Below are 22,422 nucleotides of genomic sequence, written 5' to 3' on the forward strand. Positions count from 1 at the left end.
ATAGCACTCAGGCTGTTAGCCTGCCAACACAGAGCAATCTGAACCAGGCAGGCTGCCTCCAGGTATTTTCTACACAGCGGTACCACGAGCTGCAGACCTTCAAGCGTACCTTGTCATAGGTTCCCTTCTTCAGGATCTTCTCTGGCTTGTTACAGGACTCCGGGCTTTTTCTTCCAGATGCCTGAGGGCAGCACAAATCAACATCAGCGACCAAAATGAGTTCAGACAACGCGGTGCTTTAAGGGCCTGCATGCACAGCACTGTATCGAGGAACCACCTCGCCGATGCAGACAGGGAAATAGAGGAGCACTGGTGCTGCCCAGAGCTAGCAGCACGGCCTGAGCACGGAGCAGGGGCCAACGCTGGGGGGAAGCAGGTGCCATACCTTATTGTTTGCTGGGGGCAGTTTCTGAGCAGGGGGAGGCTCTCGACTCGGCAGGCAGGAGTCTGCACTGTTGTCACTGTCACTGTCACTAAGGCTCAGTCTGAAAAACAAGTAGCACAGAATTAGCATCAACAGGCAATGGGAAGCTTCACTAAGTCCGTGTGGTTTGGCTGAGAGCTAAGGAGAACAAACAATGCCCACTAATTCTGTTCCTTATCTCAGAACACTAAGCTGCCCAGGATGAACAGCCCATGTGTAATTCCCAAGCCCTCCTCTTCCACAGCCAGTCTCACCTTTGCCATCCTCCATTCTCTGGGCAGGCAAAGTAGGCAGCTTTGTTTTACACAGCAGAGCTCGCAGTTCGACTCTCCCATACTCTGGGAGATGGACATGCTCCCTCTGGCTGCCTTAGAACAACCGAGCAAGCAGCACCTGCTTTTCACAAACAGCAACTCCAAAAATCAGGGAGTACCTGCACGAGAGGCTTGCTAACACCTGCACTGAGAACTCAGGTAAAAAAATACATCTATATCTCATCTATTTGGTGTTTCTGTTACGTCATGACCTGTGAGATTTCCTCTTCAATCCCATTCTTCTCCTGCCCTACAGTTGCATCCTACTTTTGATGAGTTTGAAGAACTATGACCCATCCCCTTCACAGTATAAAAATTGTCCTTTAAAAAAAAAAATCTCCTTTCCTGTTTAGCTGACAATGGCAAAACACAGAGGGTTTTTCTGTTGTTGAACACAAGCATCGCTTGCAATCTGCAGCTGCTATCTCATCCAAGCATTTGGCTTCAAATATTCAGCCTAAGACTCCAGGTTTTGGCTACAGCAGCGCTTCCTGAGGGCGGGAGGACAAAATTCAACTATTTTCATTGACTAAGGCAGGAAGCAGCTGTTAACCAAGTCCCGTGGGAGCCGAGGAACCAACTGTCAGCATGCAGAAGACCTCCCCGTTCTGAAGCAGCGGCGCACGGCACGAGCGGCACACAGCACTCCTCTAATCTCTGCACATCAAAGCTGTCACACGCCGCTCCGCAGATCTGAGGGTGGCAATTAGGTGACTATTTGGAGGAGCTCGGTCACTAACACCTGCAAGCTCCACACGCTGCTTCGCAGCAGCTTCCTCTCTGAGCCCCCGCGATCTCTCCTTATCCGCTTCTGTTCTCACCCCGCTGCTTTCATCGGCACATCTGTTCAATTCGCCTCTTCTCCGTCACTCCCCCGTCACGCGCAACCCTATCGCTTTGATTCCTCCACACACAGGGCAAGCAAAAACACCGAACACGGAGGGCAAAGGGACAGCAGACATCCGTCAGGATTCGGTACCACCTGGAATCCCGGCTCACGGGGTTCGCTTTGACCGCTGCCTCCTCTCCCGAGGAGCTGTCGTCGTCGTCCGACTCCTCCGACTGCAGATCCTCCACCATGGAGCGCAGCGGGCCTGCAAAAAGGGGGGAGAAAGCACGTCAGCACCGCTCCACCCAAACCCTGCTGTACATCGGATTCGTTATCATTAACACCAAGCCAGATTTCTCGAGGGGACAACACCGGTGTTTTAATTTCGCAGAGAAAATGCTACAAACCAAAGCCGTGCTCTGGTCTCAAAGCTCAGGCGGAACTGGCAAACGTTACAACGCCTCGGCCCTCCCATTCTCTGCACTGAGAACAAAAGGACGCGCTTTTCCTGCACTGGTCGCTCAGTGGCAGCACCTGCAGTGCCACATTTACTGCTGCCACTGAGCCTGCCTCGCTCTGGGTCATGGGTGGAGGAACCAGGAGAAGGATCTGCTCTGCACTGGCAAAGTGATGAATGCCACAGCTGGAGTTCTCATGTGGCACTGGAGGAGAAATCCTGGCGATGCTATCGAGCAACACACACTGAGGCAGAAAGCGAAGTCAGCAGGGGAAAGAGCCCAAGCCTCATGGTAAACTGACTGCCAAAGCAGGAAGGATACTCGTTCATGATTACTATGAACGAGTAATTAGGACATTACTGTGACATTACTGCCTTCTGCTGAAGCATCGCAGCTTCAACACACAGTTCCATAGAAGAAACCACGTGAGCCTTACGGATGATGCTGGGGAAACGGGTCTGATTTTCCAGAGCCTTCCAGCTGTACGTGAGGGAGGCTGTAACGTGGTTAGTTCTGGCAACGCACCTTGGCTGTGGTTCTGAGACGGCTCAAAGTCGGAGTCAGAGCTGGAGTCGGAGCTGGAGCTGGAGTTGGAAGGGCTGGACTGGACAGACTTAACCCCCCATAAAAGGAAAGAAGAAAAAGAATCTTAATCCTTCTCATCCGGAGAATCGCGGAGCACAAAGCACAGCGTCGTACAGCACCGAACCACACAATGACAGAAAATACACAACACGCAAGGGGCCCAGAAACAACACTTGTGGCACCAGCAGCTCCCAGCAAAACCCTTCGTGCCGCTCACCTCGAAGGAAGTGATCGAGCAGCTGGCAGGCGCACACCCCGCTACGGTGCAAGGTTTTCCCCCAGATTTGTGTGGATCCCAACCCACCGACGCTGAGCACGGGAAGGGAGCTGTCCCACGTCACCCCAACACTGAAAAGCTACTCCAGCGTGTTACCATGTCCTCCAAACAGTTGTTTCTCCGCCGATCTGAGTGCCCCACTGCATTGTTTGCAGTTCATTCTGAAAGCGCAGCACGGCTAGCTCCTGTGAAACCGGCGCAGCAGCAGTGCCCCATCACACTCCCAGTGGGTGTGAATAAAGAGGAGCTCGAGCCACCGCTGCTACCGACAGCACCCAGCAACAAAGCATTAACACCACGCCAAGCTTCCAAGCACAAGGCCGGGACCTGCAGAGCCTCCCCGTGCTCGAGCACCGAGGGCCACGAGGTGGCAGTGGAGGCAAACAAACAACTGCTTCCTCCCCAGCAGCAGCCACTGCAGCAATAACCTCACAGGGTTTTTGTCTCTCACTGCAATCGGGTATAAAGATTCCGGACTTACTGTGCCGCCCCTCTGGTTTCGTTCCTTTTGGGAGTAACTCCTTGGAAACTTGACATTTCCATTTCGTTGCACCGTTCTGGAAAATCCACCTATTATTTCTGCTACCAAATCCTGACGTTAGAGATAACCCTCACGTCCCCACTGGTGGATGAGCTTTGTCACAGAAAATGTGAATGCTCTCAGAACGATACCTCAACGGGCAGGGGCACGGCAGCAGCTCCAGGCACTAGTAAGTAAAAGCAGCAGCAGGATTTCCATCCCTGCTGCCCTTTCCCTGTAGTTTCTCACCCAAAGATTCGAGCTGCGTTTGCTCAGCTCTAAGGAAGGAAAATGAATGGATGGGGGACATCAAAAACGGGCATCAGCCTTGTCAGCTGTCTGGTAGCAAAGCAGAATCATTTAATGCTGGCATCTGAAGCAGCGACACATCACAGCCTTCTTTGTTCAGAAAAACAAAGTGAAAAGCACTGTTTTCAAGGTGAGAGAACACAGCGCTCGTGTCTTACCCTCAGATTCCATCCCATCACCTTCCTTCCTGCTAACCTAGCAGCTGTTCCCCTGACGTTACCCACTAGGACTGGAGAAGCAGCAGGCAGGAACTGGGCAGCCCCTTCCCTCCTCCTGCCTTACCGTGCTCACCGTGTCAGGGCAGAGCCCATGCCAGCCAAGGGAAGAAGCAATCCTGCTCCCACGTCTCGGCCTCTCCCTTTTTGTCAGCACCAGCATTTAGGGAGCCAAGCATGAGGCCACGTCAGGGAACCAGTCTTGACGGACAAAATCAAAGGCACAACCAACTTTCAGCAGGGCTGAAATGGAAGGAGGGACTCCTCCAGCCCGCTGCAGTCACACGAGCTCGCATGCCAGCAGCACAAATGAGAGCAGGGCTGTTCCTTTCAGCAGCAGGCTGCAAAGATGTCAGCTGGGAGCAGTGAGGAGCCGCAGCCTCAGAGCACGTTGCACAATGCGTTGGCTTGGGCAGCAAAGCTGATTTAAGAGTTTCCGGGCCCCGGTCCACCTCCAGCTGCTCGTTCACTTTAGTGATGTGGCTTACCACACAGATCCACAAACAGCTGTACCAGCACAAACCACGGAGCATGGAACCGCGGCGTTGGGAGCAAAAAGAGCCCCCCAGGATGGAAAAAGAACTCCAGCAGCTTCTCTCTGCCGATGCCAATGCATTATGCAGTTAGATCCCCCAGCTTCGAGTTCCACAGAAACCCAAGCTGGTCCGACTGGCAGCTGCCACGCTTCGCCCTCCAGCTCCCTGAGCATTCCTCTGCTCCTGGGCTCGCGCTCCAAGGGCTCTGCAAAGCATCCAGCAGACACCAGAGCTGGTGCAGGGGAGGACAGGCGCACGCGAGGCGCGGTGGGGACAGGGCAGGGCTGCAGCAGACACCGTGGAACCACAAGCACGGTCTGTGGCTTCACGGAGCAGTCGTAACACCACTATCAGCTTACAGCTGTGGGCTGAGCCCCAAGGGATGACACCTAAGAAATAACCAAGTACAAAACTCCCAGGGCTCGGAGGTCAGCAGAGACAAAAGCTTGCAGAGAGGGCCACGTATCTTGTGCAGAGATGAGGGGCTTGCTACGCACCCGTGCACTTCAGGTACAAAGCTTTAAGTGGAGAGAAGCAGTTTCTTTCTAACCCCCAACGTTCACGCTTTATCTGGAAAAATCCTCACACACCATCTTCAGTGAGCACTTCCCTAACACCCTCCTCTACTGGAAATTTCCCACGAAGACACGTCCCCAAACAAACACATCCATACTTACTGCACCACGGCGCTGATTAAACCACAGCGCAAAGCATCCCCAGCAAATTCACTCGAGTAAAACCGACCGAAAGCAGCAAGCAGTTCCAAAACCCACGTGACGTGAACCCGTGAATCCCAGCACAAGATACACAGCTTCTTTATAGCAAATAACGAGCACACGAGAGAAGCAGCCCGTGTGCACCTGGGTTGTGTCTTTCCCCTCCCGTTTTTTTTTTTGCCTTCTTTGGGAAAACAATTTTCAGAAGACAGAGGGTGAGGAATGTCCTTAGTGGTAAGGAGGAAAAAAAAAAAAATATTTAGACAGCTTTTTAAAATGGGAGTAGAATAACGTAATTTGGTTTGTTTTACAACACAGCTTATTTAGATTTAATGGCACGTGGTTGTGTTTTGAGCTTTGGCCAGTAACATTGCTTACATGCTATGGGAGGAATAGAGGTCTTTACATTTTTTTTTTTTTACACTGTTTCTGAAAAGAAAAAAGCAGAAGTGAAATTATTCGCTCCACGGATGAATGAAGATCAAATTCAAAAGCATTTCATTCTGCAAAGGGACCGGCCCGTACTCACCTCTGACTTGAAAGAAGCCTCATCCTCCGAATTTGACTCCTCCATTTCCACAGGCTTTTTGATCTCCTTGGCCTCGCTTTCGGATTTTACCTTTTCCACTTTGGCATTCATCTTCTCCTTGGTTTGTTTCTTCTCCGGATACGAGGAAGACGAGGTTCTGGGAGACGTCCCCAGAATGTTCTTCACCCCTTTGGAGCTGCTCTTTTTTTGTTTTTTGGCACTAGGCTTTGGTGACTCCACGTTGGAGGGCCTCTTGCTGGAAGACTTGAGCTCCGGCTGCGGCCCACCCTTCGGAGAGGTGTTCTCCAGTTTGCTCTCCTTCACGGCCAGTTTTGGTTCCTTGAAAGCAGCTTTCGGAGGCGCCTTCTCCTCCTTAGGCAGTTTGTTCTCAGTTGGTTTTCTGGAGGAGTCCTTCAAAGGTTTGTTTTGTTCTCTTTCAAGCTCTTTGGAGGAGTTTTTGCTCTCAGAGTCTTTCCTTGGCCTCTCTCTGTGCTCCTTGGTTACTTTGTGTGGCTTGGATGCCTTGCTGCTTTCCTTGTTGGCATCCTAAGATTTAGCAACAGAAATATGCAAGCTTGGTATGAAACTGACATTCTGCACGGAATAAAAACACGTTCTCATGTATCACACTAAAGCATTTGTTTCATGTAGACACACACCCACTGATACCAAATGTACTCATCAACATCTGAGGCAGATATTCAAGCTGCCCTCCAGTTTTTGGGCAGAAATTGGCAGCAGACACTTAAACATCTGATGAAACATTTCGCCAACACCTGATCCTTTCCATGGCCTGTAAAAGGACGACACTAACTCCGAGTTAATCTGCAGGGTTAACATCTGAGGGCAGCTCCAAGGGCAATGTGGAAGAGGAGCAGGAGCCTTACAGGCTGTAGCTACTGGCAGTTCTCACCAGAGCTGGTGTCTGTCCTGGTTTTATGGTTTTTGTTATTGGCATTCCACATTATAACATCGTGTAGTAGAGCACTGGGAGTTAAAGAGTTCATGCTCCAGTCCCATGGATTGTTGATAGTTTGGGTATAACTGTCTCAGAAGAGAAGAACTACATCTCCCATAGGACTGTCCACTCTCCTGTTTCCATTTTCCATTCAGAGGGAAAGACAAAACTCCTCACAATCCCAAGCTGTCCCTCTTTCCCCTTCCTGCTCATCTCTGCAGTGCGTGCTCCCTAGCCATGCCACCTTCAGCATCAGATTAAGGCCTTCAGCTTTTGGATGCTCTCTCATTTTATTTCATTTATTAGCCTCAATTCCAATTACATTGTATTATAGTGTGTTATCTTGCATTCCGATATCATATTTCACTAATTAACTTTCCTCCTCAGATCGCTGCTGCTGGTTTGTTTTCAGGCCCATCTCCCTGCCCCTTCCCCTTTTCCCCCTTCCCTGGAGGTGTGGGTCCCCCCCCCCCATTAGTGACAGAACCGGGCCAAACCAGCCCATAAACCACTGACAGTGTCAGAGCCCTTAATTTCTCTTTTGTCTTCCTGACCAAAATTCCACCAGCCACTAACAGCTAAGTCATCTTTATTCTGCTTCATAACGTCAGCATCAGAAGGCGTGCTCCAAGTGCCAGGAGTGCTCACAGCCTCGAGGAAAGCAGGTATCAGAACTGTGTTACCCCACAGAATGGATTGCTGTTCATATCTGGGACTGATCACGCTGATACGGAGCACGTAACCAGGCTCAAAGCACGCAGCCCACGGAGTGATTCTCCTGTGTAAAGCAGCCTTACTGCACAAGTGAAAAAGAAAGCGTAAGCTTCTGCTGAAGCCACAGGAGCTGATACTCTGATTCAGATACTGCTGAGGCAAATGCTGAGTCCTGGAATCACTAGCTTGACCAAACACGGCACATTTTATGCTTTTTACACCACTATGCCAAGTAGTTGGAATGACAGAGCAAGTGCTGGCTGCCTGCTCAGCCCAGTACGAGACTGAAAGCCCACAGACTGACACAGCTGACAGTGAGAGAGCCACACAGCTCATCTGCAGCATTAAGGACAACTCAAAACGACCAGGAAACATTCAATGCAACTTAATCTGCTTCTGCACCTCACTAGGAAGATACAGCTCACCAACACTTCCCTGTCTTGGGTATTGAATTTATCTTTTTTCCCCAAAACTTCTCTTCAGATAAACCTACCAAATCATAAAGAGGCTTCCTAAGTGCAGAGGGCAAGGAGTGATGCAGCTGACACTGTAGGTTGCAGTCCATTAACCGGTTTGGGACTGAGTGACACATTTATGTACAAATTTCCCAAGCTGTCTTCACTGCATTACTCTGCTATTAAATAATACTAAGAAAAAAAAGTCTGAACTCTTTGACGGACGTTCATATTTCAAGCTTACAGAGGGTGACAACTTCTGTCACTGATGACTCCATCTCCTTTTAATCACTGGGAACATGGCGTCACACCAGGCACCATGGAGGAAATCACCTCTGTCCCAGTGCAACCAGGACGAGCTCTCACTAGGAAAAAGCTGCAGCTGAAAGAGAACAATACAGATCACCCCAGGACTGAGCTACAGGGCACAAGGAAAAACCTTTCAGAACCAGAACGAGCTGGAAACAGCTGCTTGACAAACTCTTATTAGCAGAGCTGTGACAGACTTCACCTCACGCAAACAAAAGCAGGTTTCACTGACCTTTGACCCATGGGATGGCTTGGTCTTCTTGGGATCAGAGAAGGCAGAGAGTGGGATTGTGGGCAACATGGGATAATCGGGACTTGGCCTTGAAACAGTTTCTGCTCCCTCTGGCATTACCATCACCTAGTAGTAAAGAAGAGGAAAAACAGGGGTGAGCAAAGCTGAGCAGCCTGTTAACACGGGATTGTACTAAGTCACTTGCCCAGTCAACACACTGCTGTTCATCTTTCCAATGCTTATTTCTTCCACCTTAGAGACTCTGTAGAAGTTCTTGTTTAGGCAGTTCCAGATGCTGTCTCAAGGCAACTCTTGAAATATCAAGAATTACAATCACAAAATGCAATATCAAGCACCTTTCTTAAAGGGAGCTCCTCTGTTCTGAGCATGAGCAGGCAACAAAGCTCTGGACAAAAACTTTGCATTCTGCTGCAAATGCTCTTACTTTGCAAACAGGGATCAAGGGAAACGGGGAAGGAAGGAGCAAGGCTCCACTCATTAATGAACAAACACACACACACACACCAGTAGAACCCAGGTATCTCCCCTGACAGGACCTTAAGACCAAGTGCTGACCTCCACGAAACAACTTTCCTTCTTATCTCCTCTATGTTCTGTCACAGTAATCCCATGGAAAAGCTCTATCAAAAGCAATTCTCTGACGAAACCCCCTAATACTTAAGGAATGTGCTGTCAAAAATCCTAGAAAGCAAATTACTTTCTAGCCACCCTCTGGCTGATAAAGGCACGTTCTTCGTGCTAATGCAGAAAAGCACTGGTATGCTGAGGAAGAGCTGGACAGCCTGGAATACTTGCTACTCCTGAGATAAGTTACTGAAACTTCCACATATATATTACACATCAATTTAATTCTTCAGGCTAGAAAGATGCTTTTCCAAAGAAAACTTGGCCAGCCAGGAAGACCATCCTGAATCAAGTCCTTAAAGAAACCAGAATTACACATTCTTATACACGGGGGTGTCTCAGGACAGCCATGACAACCCCTGTGTTTTAAAACTTCCTGCACCACGTGGCTGGCTGGCACTCATTTCCCTATTTCAGGATCATTTCTTTAGTCTATCACTGCATATTAATTTCCCAGAAGTAACAGTTTATCCAACAACTGTATGCTGGAACTCACATCCTTATTGTGCCTTCAGCAGGACAGCTTTTCTTTTTTTTTTTGCCTTCCTCCCACACCCACTTTTCCTCTAAGTACAAGTATTTTCCACTAAGTTTTTATTAGCAAAGTCACAAGCAGCCAAACCCAGCGTCAGAGGACACTCACTGACCAAGCAATGCTCTTTACTAAGCTTTCCTGTGGCCGGGATGAGTAGGAATACACTGGGAGCCTCTCTCTTCCTTGAGCTCTTCTATACAGATGCATCTCGTGATACTGGAAGGTCACAGCGAACCCTGCCCGCCCCACAGGCAGCACACAGCATCCACAGATGGCCACTTCCAGAGGGGGGCTTCGCTGCCCTGACGTTAACGGTCACATTTTAATTGAAAATAAAGCACCACTCATCACACAAGCTCCTGCTTCCAGCACTGTGCTCACGTCACCAGCAGTGAAAGCTGGCGGGGTCCTTTAAACAAATGCAGGGAGCTGCAGCTTACTGGGCCGCGTGCAAGGAGAAAGAAACCTCAGAACAAAACCAACCCCCCCCAGGTTTTAACAGCAGCCCTTCAGCTCTCGCTCCCCCTGGCACTTACCCCTCCAGCCTTAATAAGCTTGCGTCTGAATTCCTTGGTGGGGTTGTTGAAAGTCAGTTTCTCACAACGGAGGTGGTTCACCGGTGGATTTCCCTCCAAGTTTAAAAACAGGTCGTACGTGAAACAAACCTTCTTCGGCTCCTCCTAAAAACAAGACAGACTTTGGGAAAGAGGAAGACGCTTGGCAAGCAGCCTGAGTCAGAGGATGCAGACAGTCACTCCGGAGAATCCCAAATAAACCACCGAATAAGTGCTGCATTCATCCTTCTTCATCATGAGATCAGAGCACTTTCCAAGGCTGGAAAATAAACAGCTTGTACCTCAGAGCTGCCATACCTTCCAGCAGCAGCTCGGGCATTGCTTTGTGCTGCAAAAGAAACGCACGGAGGAGGACACCGACTGCAACGGGCTGTTCAAAGGCATTAAGTCATTCCAGGAAAGCAAATTCACAACTTTTATCCACTACTCTGCTTTTAATCAAATTCAGATCCCAGCTCCTCGGGGAAGCAATTGAACTGTGACTATCGGTATCAAAAAAACCCGTAAGCCTTTATTTATTTAGAGAGGAGAACTTCTGAACTTGCAGGATCTCCGCGGCTACGGAGGAAAGATGAAACACAATGGTGAAAGGATGACTCAGCCCCGCTCAGCGTGCACGCTGCAGGAGCTGCATGGGACGCTGCTACTCGGGGCTTGGGAACTTTCCCAGGGCACTTCCACTGCAGCAACCCCGAGCTGTACGCACGCAGGGATCGTCTGCACCTCGCTGGTTCTGCTCCACCTGCAGCAGAAGCACAAACCGAGCGCTGGCCGCACGCAACCCAGGAATCCCTTTGCTCCCCTCGCCCCCCAATGCCCAACGTTTTGTGCTGCTTTCCGCACTGCACAACAGCCATGTGCCATTCCCCGGCGTCATCCTGCATCCTGCATTTCGAGATGAAAACTCCACGGTGGCAAAATCGACTCTCCTGTTACAGCACATTCGGTATTTACATGAATGCATCCCATATGCCCCATTCAATGCGCAACATCGAGCAGCTGCACAGCAGTCTTCTCCACAATTCATATCCAGCAGCTTGATTTCCTGGTGTAGTTGCATTGTTGTATGGGAACAGATGCCGCAGGCTTCCAGCCCGAGCCATTAGATTTGCTGAAAATAGGTTGAAGCAACAAACAGCTTCAGACCACACTGATTCCTGCTGCTTGCTTAGGGGATGCCGGCGTCGCTAAATAAGCCATTGCTTGTACAAACTATCCTCCTAATAATGGAAAGTGCTGCCACCACACCTGGTTTACATCAAAGTCAGCACTGTAAGCCCACCTGGGAGGTGAGGTCTCCCCACACAGGGCAAGGCAGACATCTAAAAGCAGCCACACGCAATAAAAAAGTCTCAAATTAACAAATAAGAGCATGCTACCGACACCAGGGTCTGCAGAACGTCTCCTGGAAAAGTCCTGCACGGCTCGCTCCTACTTGAAAGCGTTCAGCGTCTGCTAACGCATACGAATGGGAAGAAAAACCCCTCGTCATTTTCTTCTTTGCAACAAGGGCTGTTCTCATTAACCAAACCATTAGCGAGCTCGGCATGTGCGTGCTCACGCCGGAGTTAAAACAGCAGCTGCAGAGGGTCCCTCAAAGTCTAATAAACTTAAATGAAGGATGAACAGTAATCCAAATGTGGCCTAGGAATTGTTTCTGAAACGCTCTTCCCAGTTTACAACACGGAATCAATTGCTCTCGGATGCATTAGCAAGAGCAGGCTTCGGTCAGAGGCCCTTATGGCACACGAGCAGAGGCTGCTTTATCATTTGCCCCTTTGCTTTCAGAGCAGGAGAAAAAAAAATAGAAGACTCACTTCCCTTTTATCTCAGGTATTCCATTTTTCTCCACGCAGGCTCTCAGAGAACTTCCCAAATATTTACCAGATCTCTGATTAATTTCCTTTCCCACCCCCCCTTACCTTTTTTTTTTTTTTTTGTAAAATTAAGACAGCTTTAAAACGCTGCTTTCTCCAACTCTCAGCTGATGACCCATCTGGGAACCAAGTCCTAGCCAAGTACCCCCGTCATTAAAGTACCCTTTGTATCGGCTCAGGACATCAGAAGACCTCATCCAAGTGAATAGTTGAGCTTATAGCGCTCCTAAAAGGAGGAGTACAAAAGTCTCAAAGCTAAAAGCTGCAAATAAACACCCTTTACTGCCTTCACTGCCTGCTAATGATTACAGCTCAGGGCACTCCAAAGCTTCACCCATCCGGTCTTCCCTAAAAGGTTCTCCCCTCTAAACAACCGTTAAGGGGGAGGGGGGGGACGGGAAGAAAGAAAGAAGAAAGCCATGGAAAACCTCTCTCAATTGCCACGGACCCACATATCCTCTAACAGAAAGCCACACTCTGGAATCTTTCTGAATAAGATGCTGGGATTTACACATTCTCCAGGCAGGGAGTTTTCACACCGCAGCACCGCTTATCTACTGACTGAGCAGCATCCATAGAGGAGAGCCAAGCTCTGCTCTGAGAGGATTCCACCTTCCCACATTCGAGCCTTGCTGCTGCTGAGCAAAACTAAAACAGAGAGCCACTTATTGGGGGTATTTTCCTTCCGTCTGAGAAAAACCGTAAGCCCTACTTCCAAGAAAGGCTTTAGAAAGGATAGATCACATCAATTTATAATCAGCAGGTGTTGCTGCTATTCAGATTCAAACCCAACGCCGGATTTGGACACAAGGTTGGATGGAACAGTTTGGATCTGAAGCGGTTAACCTGCTGCAGGATGTCCCAGCACGGCAGGTGGAGCTGGGGTTCCTATCTGCCCCTTAAACCTCAGCTGTGAGAGGCAAAGCAGGCAGGTGTGCCACCACACTAGGGCTCAGCCGCTGCCAAACCCCCTGCACGTGTGAGCTCTGCCTGCCCCACCACCGGCCCCCAAACCTGAGCACGTTGTGCTTTATTTGCACCACTTCCAGCTTCCAGGCTGCGCTGACAGCTGCTGCAGTTCTGAGCGGCGGAGTTGCTCTGTTTTTCTTTCGAGTTCTGAAGCAATGGGTTAAAGTTCTTCTGGCGCCGTTCGTAAGAGCAGGGATTTTTCAAAGTCTTTTGTTAAAATTTCCTGGTCCTGTTTTCAAGGCAGGGTGTGCCCTTTGCCACTTCACACAAATCAAAAGAATTTCACTGGTAGCGTGCGCGTCGAGCTCATAAATCACTTTTAGAAAGCCATAAAACAAAATTATCTACAAAAATCTAGCACACCAAGGAAGCAGCCTCATGGTTATTCAGTAACCATCGCATCCAGCAGCACTTCCCTTCTGCCACGGCTCCGGCCCCACGGGGCCATTTACCCCTGCCCGCTTTGTAACCGAGCCCTGCAGAGTCGAGCCCTGCTTCCACACCCACCCCAACCCCGGGACTGCCCCGCGTCCTGCTGCAGACACGGCACTTAAAGTGAATGGGGCAATAGACGCTTTTAAAGTGAGCAGCCCTAAGTTACACCCCGCTGACAAGCTCACGGGGCACCCTGATCTTTGCTGCGATTCCATCGGGTTTAGCAAACGAACCGAAGAGCATTTGGCAGCTCCCATTCGAAGCGTTTTGCTTTCTCTGAACGTTAGGGAAACAGTCTCTCTTGCTCAAACAGCAGCATTCCATCCTCTCTCTCCCAAACCCACCATCCGATGCTGGCTGCTGCTCCACAACGCTCCCCTGCCAGGCACTGCCTGCCACCTCTCCATCAGATGCAGACACAGCCATGCACCAAGCACCAGCTGCAGACACAGCACAGGTCTTTCAGCCAGGGCAGAGGGAAGGACGGATAGGGATCGTGTGCGTGGATTTAGGACAGAAAGAAGTAAAAAAAAAAAATAGACTCACTGCTCAGCAGCACACAAAGCGCTGCGGGTTTGGTAGGTCAGGTCACACAGGACAGGCCTCAACAACGTGAGCAACAAACGCCTGCACTCGCAGCACGGACAGCGTCCAAGTTTTACTCCCTGCACAACTTCCAAAGCGGCGAGCAAACAGCGCCAGGTGAAACGCAGCCTGCTGCCCTCAGAGCTGCACAGAGCCTGCCCAGGAACACCGCGATCTGCTGGGCAGAACCAAACACCCTGCATTGATACAGACCTTCCAGCACCTTCCTTAGGGGCACTTCCCCAGCTAACACGGCTCATCCTCAGCTCCAGGTGCTCTTTGCTCACCCCTCCTGCTGCACACACCCACACGCAGCGTTTTCACCGAGTTCCTACTTGAAAGACAGGATTCAATCCTTTTTGCGTGCATTTATGCAGCACTTCCATAACTCCTGCAGAAAGGGGGAAAATGTACACGTTATTGGGAACCTCACTGGAAGAATCATACTGATTTCCCTGCTTTCCTCACATCCCTGCCTTTTTCGAATAGAAAAAGCCTACACTGCACGTACTGCACTGCGTGAATACTGGAAGCCTTTTATCTCTTGTAATGAAATTGGGAGGAAGTGTCTTAATACAACATCTTGTCCACGCTGCATTAGAACAGCCTGCCTTGGATCAGAATAACACGAAGGTACAGAACTGACCTATTTCACTAGGATGCAAATATGTAACTGAAGCTGAAGTTACACCTGTACTACAGCCTCCAGATTTAAGTGCATGCCACTGTAAGACACGGATCTGGAGACAACGATGCCAAGAAAGAAGAATCAGGACTGTTGAAACGGGGTGGGGAAGAGTATTAGAAAAACAGCACCGCGTTTGTTGTACCCAGTTTGTATTGATTCAGGCACCAGAAGCCACTTGCAGCGGCCCTCGTTACAGGAAGGAACACAAAGGACTTAAAAATAGAAATAACATTCTAACAGTTTCAGTCCAAAAAATTCCCAGATGATCCAGGATCATTAGTCAAGGGTGTTTCCAGAAGCTTTATTATTTAACCCGCTGAGCTCCTGACATTTATTGTTCAGGTTCAGCTGCGGGGCTACAGCTGGCCAGCAGCACCCAGCGGGACCCCAGAGCTCCAGCATCGGCTCCTGGGGCTCCCCAGGATTCAGACACGAGCTCCCCACGCTCACAGCAATACCCAAAATGTGTATATTCTGTCAGAGTATACATTCTGTCAGAGTATACATTCATGTATATTCTGTGAGACAGGGGGCACGACTGAGAAAACACCTCATGAAGAACTCAATGACAGCACAGGACAAGCGCGTGCCAACGAGGCATAGGCATAACTTTACATAGGACAAGAGCTGGCTCCTGAGTCTTTCTTAATGCTCTGTTGGCACTTCCCTGTCTGATGGGCATTGGCTCTCTCCCCGAGAGCGCTGCCTGCCTGCTCCAAACAGGCACAGTGAGGCCTCTGCCCCACAGGAGCTGGTGGGCAGCTTTATGCAGACTTGCCTAAAAAAAAAAAAAATCCCTGATGAGGTTCATTAAAAACACACTGAAGCCATTCTCAGTAAAGCAGTTCCTTAGCGGGGAGCAGGCCCACCTTCATCGGCCAAAGCAAAGAGCACGCTGGCTCTGACCACCACTATTTATCATCCCAGTAACAAATTAGAACAGAGAAAGGAAACTTCAGCTGGGGAAAAGAGTTCCAGCCAGCCATGGCAAAGATCAGCCTTCCAAGATTACTTCACTTCCACTTCAAATCCTTTCTCCTCTCACCTTTACAAAGCTAAACACGCATCAATAAAGAAATCCCAAAGCCTTTACAGCTCTTGTTTCAACCCAGAGGATACACTTCAATCAACAAAAACGTGCCAGAATGCAGGGAGCATATGGCCACAAAGAACCACCCCACTCATCCCGAGCAGCCATCTCCAAAACTGCGGTTTTATCTCATCCCCAAATTAATCCATAATATCCTCTTGAAAAGACTTATTCAAGGATGAGTCCCAAATGCTGTAAAATGCTGTCATCAATTCAGAACAATATATGCTCCCCACGTAACAGCTGATCCCCACCAGTGTCAACAGGTTCACAGAGATCAGAGTGAACATATGGTCGTTAAGTAGTAAATACTTATTTATTTGGTACTTGAATGTCACATTCTTCAATGAAGGAGAAAATAAGACTGTGTTCTAAGCCTTCACCATTCATCCTTCTCTTCTTTCCCACGTTATTTCTACTGTATCCCAGCCTTTGCATTTCTGTCTTGGCAGCAGTATTCTCCTCTTACATTTCCTTGATCCCCAGCCACTGAAAATATTCACAGGACTCTTCGTATTTGGGACGGTCTCAGCACTGGGCAGCAGATGAGCCCAATTCTCCTCAGTGGGCAGCTTCTGAATTGCCAGCATCCACATGGACCAAGCTTATCCCCCAAACGGGCATAGAACATAACACTTGCTGACGTCAGGATGGAAAAATCACTGCTAAGCAATAAAAGCAAATTTTAAAAGACTTCAGCATAGCTCATAGTTTTCAAGCTCAAGGCTGAGCCTGGAAACACGTCTCTGCTCCAGTGATGTACTGGAAGATTGCAGCTGCCACGTTCTTCCTCAAACACTGCTGGCAGAAGCCCTTAATTAGTCAATTAAACAACTTAAAGCAGAAAAGAACTTCACCATGCACGCACCTTTGCTGTGTTTTTGACGAGCATTTCAAGGATTTTAAAATAATTTCACAACTAACTCTGTTTTCCTACCTATTTTTCATGCTTCTGAAGACTGAAATGCCAAAAGCCGACCACCTTCTCCCAAATTAACTGCTACTTCCATTGTTTCCCCCAAGAACAGAGGCCACTATTTCCCTTATATACAAAAGCCATCACATCCCTGATGCTACAAAGAACAACCATGTGGTGACGTGTTAATAGCAGCAGTGAGAAGAGATGATCCTGGTGGGTGCTAAACCAAGTTATGTTTAGAAGAGCTGCTGGTCCCGTGTTCTGTGAGGAACACATAAGGAATGGAGAGAAAGGGAGCGTACAGATGGAGACAGTGCCAACAAGTGCACCTACAAAGAGACACAGGGGAGGCAGAAATGAGAGGGAAGGATCTGAGAAGTGAAAGAAAGCCACTGGAGACATGCATGAGAAAAGAGCGGGTGAAAAAAAGGAAGAGGAAAAAAAGTAGAACAAAGCACCTCACCCATCACGACCAATACAAGCAATTAGCATAGGGAAGCTCACGTGTTTCGGTCAGGGATGGAAAGGCAGATTCTGAACCTGAACCGAGCCAACGTCAAACGCAGGCAAAGAGTTTCCTGATTGCAACCAAAACCTCGGAGAAGCCAACAGAAGTCAAACTGCTTCTCAGCTTTCAAGATGGGGGCATTTGTTGGTGTTCCTTTCTGTTTGCTTTCTGGCTTTGTGCATTCAAGTCAGTTTGCAGTGCTTAGCAAAAGAGCTGTTCCATCCACAGCTTTCAACCCCTACCCTTGAGCTGCCACTTCACATCCTTGAGGCCTACCCCACGTGCCCAAAGGCAAAGAACTCTTGCAGCAGTTCCTCAGGCTCATTATTTGGCATATTACTAACTCGGACTGAAAGTAAGGCAAATCAATGTGGCAAGTGAAAAAAAAAAAAGCCTAAAATGTTGATTATTTAAATGTGCCAGCACCAGGAGAACAGAAGTGTGCTCAGTTAGGTTAAGAAGGAAACGATGGCCACATTTGTGGGAGGTACACAAGAAAAGACACTGAAGCTAAATAGAATCAGGTCACAATAAATGGCCCCCTGCACACACAACCCGGGGTAATGGCTTGTGCTTAGAGCTGAAGGGAGAGCACACGTTACTGCGAGGTGGCTTCAAGCTTTAAAGTTTCATTTATCTAAGTTCCCTCCCAGGAATAATAAGCAGAACGTTTTTCCCTCCCCCTTCCCCCCCCCCCTTTCTTTTTTGAAGTAGTAATCAAAACCAGAAAGATTCCGTATCCGTGCTTAACAAAACAATTCAACTGAAACTGAGTTCATACAAATGCAAGTGTCCAAATCTCTGTTTTCATAACCTTCTTCAAGCCGTGTAGCACGTGACCTCTGTGGTAAGACTTAAAGCAAGTAATAAATCCCAAATTTTAACACTCATTTGTTGGCAATGCATCTTAAGATTTAAAATGTTTTGTGTTTTCGTTTTTGGAAGAGTGCTGAATCAAAATGACAATATTTTTAACACAGCTTTAAATACCTGTTCCACAAACGCAAAGCTTCATCTTGGGCCCATATAAATTTTATACCTATACAGATAGTTAAAAAAAAAAAACCCTGCAAAACATTAATTAATTTTTAAATAGACTGCCAGCCAACACAGCGATTCCAAATGTTTCTAATCGGTGTTTTACACTGATTTACTTACACATTTGCAAAACATATTTTAAACTGGTTTAATGTTATCCACGGTAAGAAGGTTGCCACAAGTGGCACAATCTCAGCTCAGGATCTCCAGGGCCATCACGCTGTCCTGATATCACCTTTCCATACAATCCCATTTCTGCCAAAAGCTTTCTTTTGAAGTCTGGCAGGAGGTTCCAACTCCCAGTTAAATTCTATTTATTAGAGTAATAAAAAACACACACATAAAACAGTCACATAATTTAGAGTCTTTCTGTCAGGCAGTTTCAGTCTCTGGCACAGCTCAAAACAATTAGAAGACCAGAAATGAGATTCTACCTTATTTCTGAAGTACACTTCAATGGGCATAATGAAGCCTGCGTAGCCAGACTCCTCCACTTTGTACGGGGGCTCCTTGCACACTGAAAAGAGAACACACAGATATTAACTTGGAATACAGCGCCTCTTCATCTGAGCCAAAAATGAGCTGTAAGATGAGAAACGTGGCTCTGACAACAGATGACTTCGTTAAAACAGTGATCTTTGTGGAATAGAAAACCACCACCACAATGAGACGGTGCTCATGGGCCCAAGTGAAGAACTTGAAAATCTGTGATTAGCTCCCCCCATAGAAAGGAAATACAAAACACACTGTGCCAGAGACTCGTCAGCCTCTTCCCCCCCCCTCCTTGCAGTGATACAATTACATCCCTGCGCTGTTCCAGCTGAAGCTGTCTTGAAAAAAGTGCAGCGGCTCAAAAAGGTGGCAATCTGAACAGCACAGAAAGTAAAATTTACTTTGATGCCAGGATTTATTCCTCAAGACACGACAGCGTGCAACCGGGGCTGTTGGTTTTTCCCCCTGGAGTGTTCTCCTGCAATGCTTCATCTTCGTAATTACGTAATAGCCACACTACAAGCTGCTTCACCCAAGCCTCGTAACAAACCTGAAGGGCACGTAAACACTGCTACTTATTTCACAGGCGTGGAGACAGAGAGAGGTGAAGCAGCGTGCTGCTGCCTACTGCAGGAACACAGATTGCAAAAGTTAATCACTTTAAGAAATTAATCTACGTGCTTCCTGCCTCAGCTCCTCGTTCCACTACCTGCTGTGTTTTCATGTTACTAAATCCTCCCTATCACCTACTGCTGTATTTCTGCGTAGCGAGAGCCAGCTCGAGGGATTCTAGGATCACTTGGCCACGGCACAGCTATACATAGCAACTGCCAGCAGAAACATGAGACCGACGCAGAAATTCTCCCTCTCAGGAACCGGATGCACTTGCACACAATTCATGCACTACAACGCATGTAAATCAAGTCAATAAAGTAATTAGGGGAATTTGGTGCAAGTCTTCTTACTTTCTCTGAAGAATTCCAAGTAATACAATTAGGAAGCAGCACCTCAAACCTAAAAAGCACACCCATTTTCTTGTAGCATAGATACATTATTCCCAGCTCTAAGCACCATCGTAAAGGTGCCAGTAAGCAGTGCTGAAAATTCAACTGCAGAGAAAAAAAAAGAACCTGCCTAAAAATACTCAAAATCCCTAGAACCGCTTTAATTTTTTGCAGAGAAACCCTACCACCTGTGGGGAACAAAAGCACAAAACCCAAAAACAGTGTCAGCATGGAATCAGGAATCTTAGGATGATTTGCCAAGCAGCCTTTGTTCCTTCGCCGCCCTATTCTAGGAAATTAAACTTGCTACAGAAGCAATCTGCCTGCAGCACAAGCCCACCCTCACCACTAGATTTTTGCTTCAAGTAAGGGAGAACCACCAGAAGACAGCCCTCAAATCTAGAAATAGGATGCACGTGCCACACAATTTACCTACAATCTATCTGCTCTTCGGTCAGAGGCACACTGGCTACCTAAGCAAGCTTAAGAAGGCATTTAAAACCTAAGAGAACAGAAAAACTCTCTTTAAAGGTAGATGAGATGGCAACCCACTGAGCAAAGACAATGTACTATCCCAGTACAGTTGTTTGTAATAATGTAATTACACTGGATGACAAGAATTGTAGCACAGCAGATTGTAATTTCTGCTCAACAAATTAGCTTCCAGCCCAGTATTGCACTGCCTTATCATACATCAGTTTTACTACGTCAGTTTGAAGGAGGTATTATTAACATCTACACTAAATTCACATCCCTGGGAGCTGAAACCCTCGGAGCTGCTTTCTGTTGTGGACTCTCACAAATAACCAGTGCAGGAGGCAGCCCCAACACATCCTGCAAGACCAGCAGTCTTCCAAAAAAAGTATCTCGGAGAGCGTGCATTACAAAGTAATTTATAGCAATACTGCTAAGCAGTCAGCACTCCTGGTAACACTACATAATAACAACACTGCAAATGCAGTTACACAATCTCAAATAGATCTAAGGCCCTGCTGCTGCCAAGAAGGGCAATTCCTGCTCCTCCACCACGCATTCCAGCTGCCCCACCACAATAAGGTTCATGTTGCTGCACACTCTGAGCAAAGAACTGATCCAGCAGAAAACAGCACTACCATTTTTGTAGTGTCTGGAGCGCTTACAGAAAATACATTACTGAATATCCTGAGCTGGAAAGGACCCACAGGTATCACCAAATCCAACCTCTGGCTCCACACAGGACCACCCCAAATCCAACCTCTGTGACTGACAGCACTGTCCAAACACTCCCCAGGCTCTGGCAGCTCAGGGCTGTGCCCACTGCCCTGGGCAGCCTGTTCTGTACCCACCACCCTCTGGTGCAGAACCTTTTCCTAACCCCCACCTGACCACCCTGATGCAGCTCCATGCATTCCCTCGGGGCCTGTAGCTGTCACAGAGATCAGCGCTGCCCCTCTGCTCTCTGCTCTGGGCTGAACAAACCAAGGGACCAGCACAGAAGTCTCCCTGCTTCAGCACATCCATTACTCCCCTGTTTGAGGGCCTCTCACCCATCACATGCTTCCAGCTTTTGTTGGCTGATATTAACAAATCAAACCCGCCTTTCCCATTTGGTAACACAAATCACCTTCTGCTGTCACTGCCTTGGGAACCTGCACGTACTGCTGCCTAAGAGGAGAAAGCACCTCACCTCCACACCTTTCATCAGAAGAAAGGTCTCGTTCTCCCCCACCTTCCTCAAACAAAGATGGTTAAGGCGAGGTTAAGACTCAAGTGCAAGGTGTATTTTATTCCTCCTCAAGAGGAGATTTTACAGAAATACAACAGCACAAGGCAGCCTGGACTGCACAGTGCTGTTTCACCCAGAAGACCTAAAAGCCCATCTTCAAAACACTGACTCACCTCGCTTGGGTTTCGGGAAGCTCTCGTGCAGCCTGAAGACCACCTTCTCCACAAAGTGCTGGATGTCACACTGCTCCGGGCCTCGCACAAACACCATCCAGTCATGGGTGAACCCCTCGGTGGTGGGCTTCTTCCGCAGTTGGGCTCGGTGCCCCAGCTCCAATTTGACTTGAACCGTGCACTGTTGTAGGACAGAGGTCAGACCGTGAGCAAAGTGCAACAGATTGCAGGTTATGCATAATGCTGAGCCCCGCAGACCGAAGATGCTGGATAACAACTGTACAACAGCCTCCACAGAGATTAGTCTCGTTCGGAAAACTACAGTGTAATCAGTCAGAAAAGGTTTTATAAAAATAGCTCCAAGCACCACTTCATACCTAATTTTTTTCCTAATATTAGCATTGCAGAGAAAACGGCTTTAGAGGAGGGATAGGTTTATCTGCCTCACTTATCAACTGAATTGTCAGCAAAGTCCTAATTGCAGAACCTTTATTTCCAGAAAGTGTCAGAGATAGAAACCGATGTTCACAGCTTACAGAATTCACAGCACTAACAAAACTAAAATGGGAAAAATCAGATCGTGGATGGGTGCCTGATGATATTTTCGAGACTGGGTAGTTCACTAGAACACAGCTGTGATCTTCCACTCTTCTAAAAACATTGTATTAACAGACTTTGAAAGACTAAGTCAACATGTAACGTGCCTGCACAACATCCAGTACTAAAATGACCTAATTCTGATGTGCAGTCCTGAATTCTAATCATAGAATAACCGAGCTGTATTCAGTATCACAAAGTAAAAAA

At 48.1% G+C, this 22,422-nt stretch overlaps 1 protein-coding gene across 2 annotated transcripts in view; it reads right to left on the reverse strand.

The window, feature by feature from the left end:
• MLLT1 (MLLT1, super elongation complex subunit) overlaps positions 1 to 22,422 on the reverse strand; it is a 31,083-nt gene that overhangs the window by 6,122 nt on the left and 2,539 nt on the right. The window contains exons 2-10 of one of the 2 annotated variants that reach the window (XM_021378530.1): positions 21,619 to 21,799; positions 18,679 to 18,761; positions 10,097 to 10,240; positions 8,381 to 8,506; positions 5,713 to 6,258; positions 2,551 to 2,647; positions 1,721 to 1,832; positions 386 to 485; positions 110 to 181 (exon numbers count right to left, since the gene is read on the reverse strand). In XM_021378530.1, the coding sequence (XP_021234205.1) occupies positions 110 to 181; positions 386 to 485; positions 1,721 to 1,832; positions 2,551 to 2,647; positions 5,713 to 6,258; positions 8,381 to 8,506; positions 10,097 to 10,240; positions 18,679 to 18,761; positions 21,619 to 21,799 (1,461 nt within the window). The remainder of the gene's footprint in view (positions 1 to 109; positions 182 to 385; positions 486 to 1,720; positions 1,833 to 2,550; positions 2,648 to 5,712; positions 6,259 to 8,380; positions 8,507 to 10,096; positions 10,241 to 18,678; positions 18,762 to 21,618; positions 21,800 to 22,422) is intronic. The other variant, XM_021378531.1, reaches the window with a different exon arrangement.

This window comes from Numida meleagris, chromosome 27, assembly GCF_002078875.1.
Source record: "Numida meleagris isolate 19003 breed g44 Domestic line chromosome 27, NumMel1.0, whole genome shotgun sequence".
NCBI lineage: Eukaryota > Metazoa > Chordata > Aves > Galliformes > Numididae > Numida > Numida meleagris.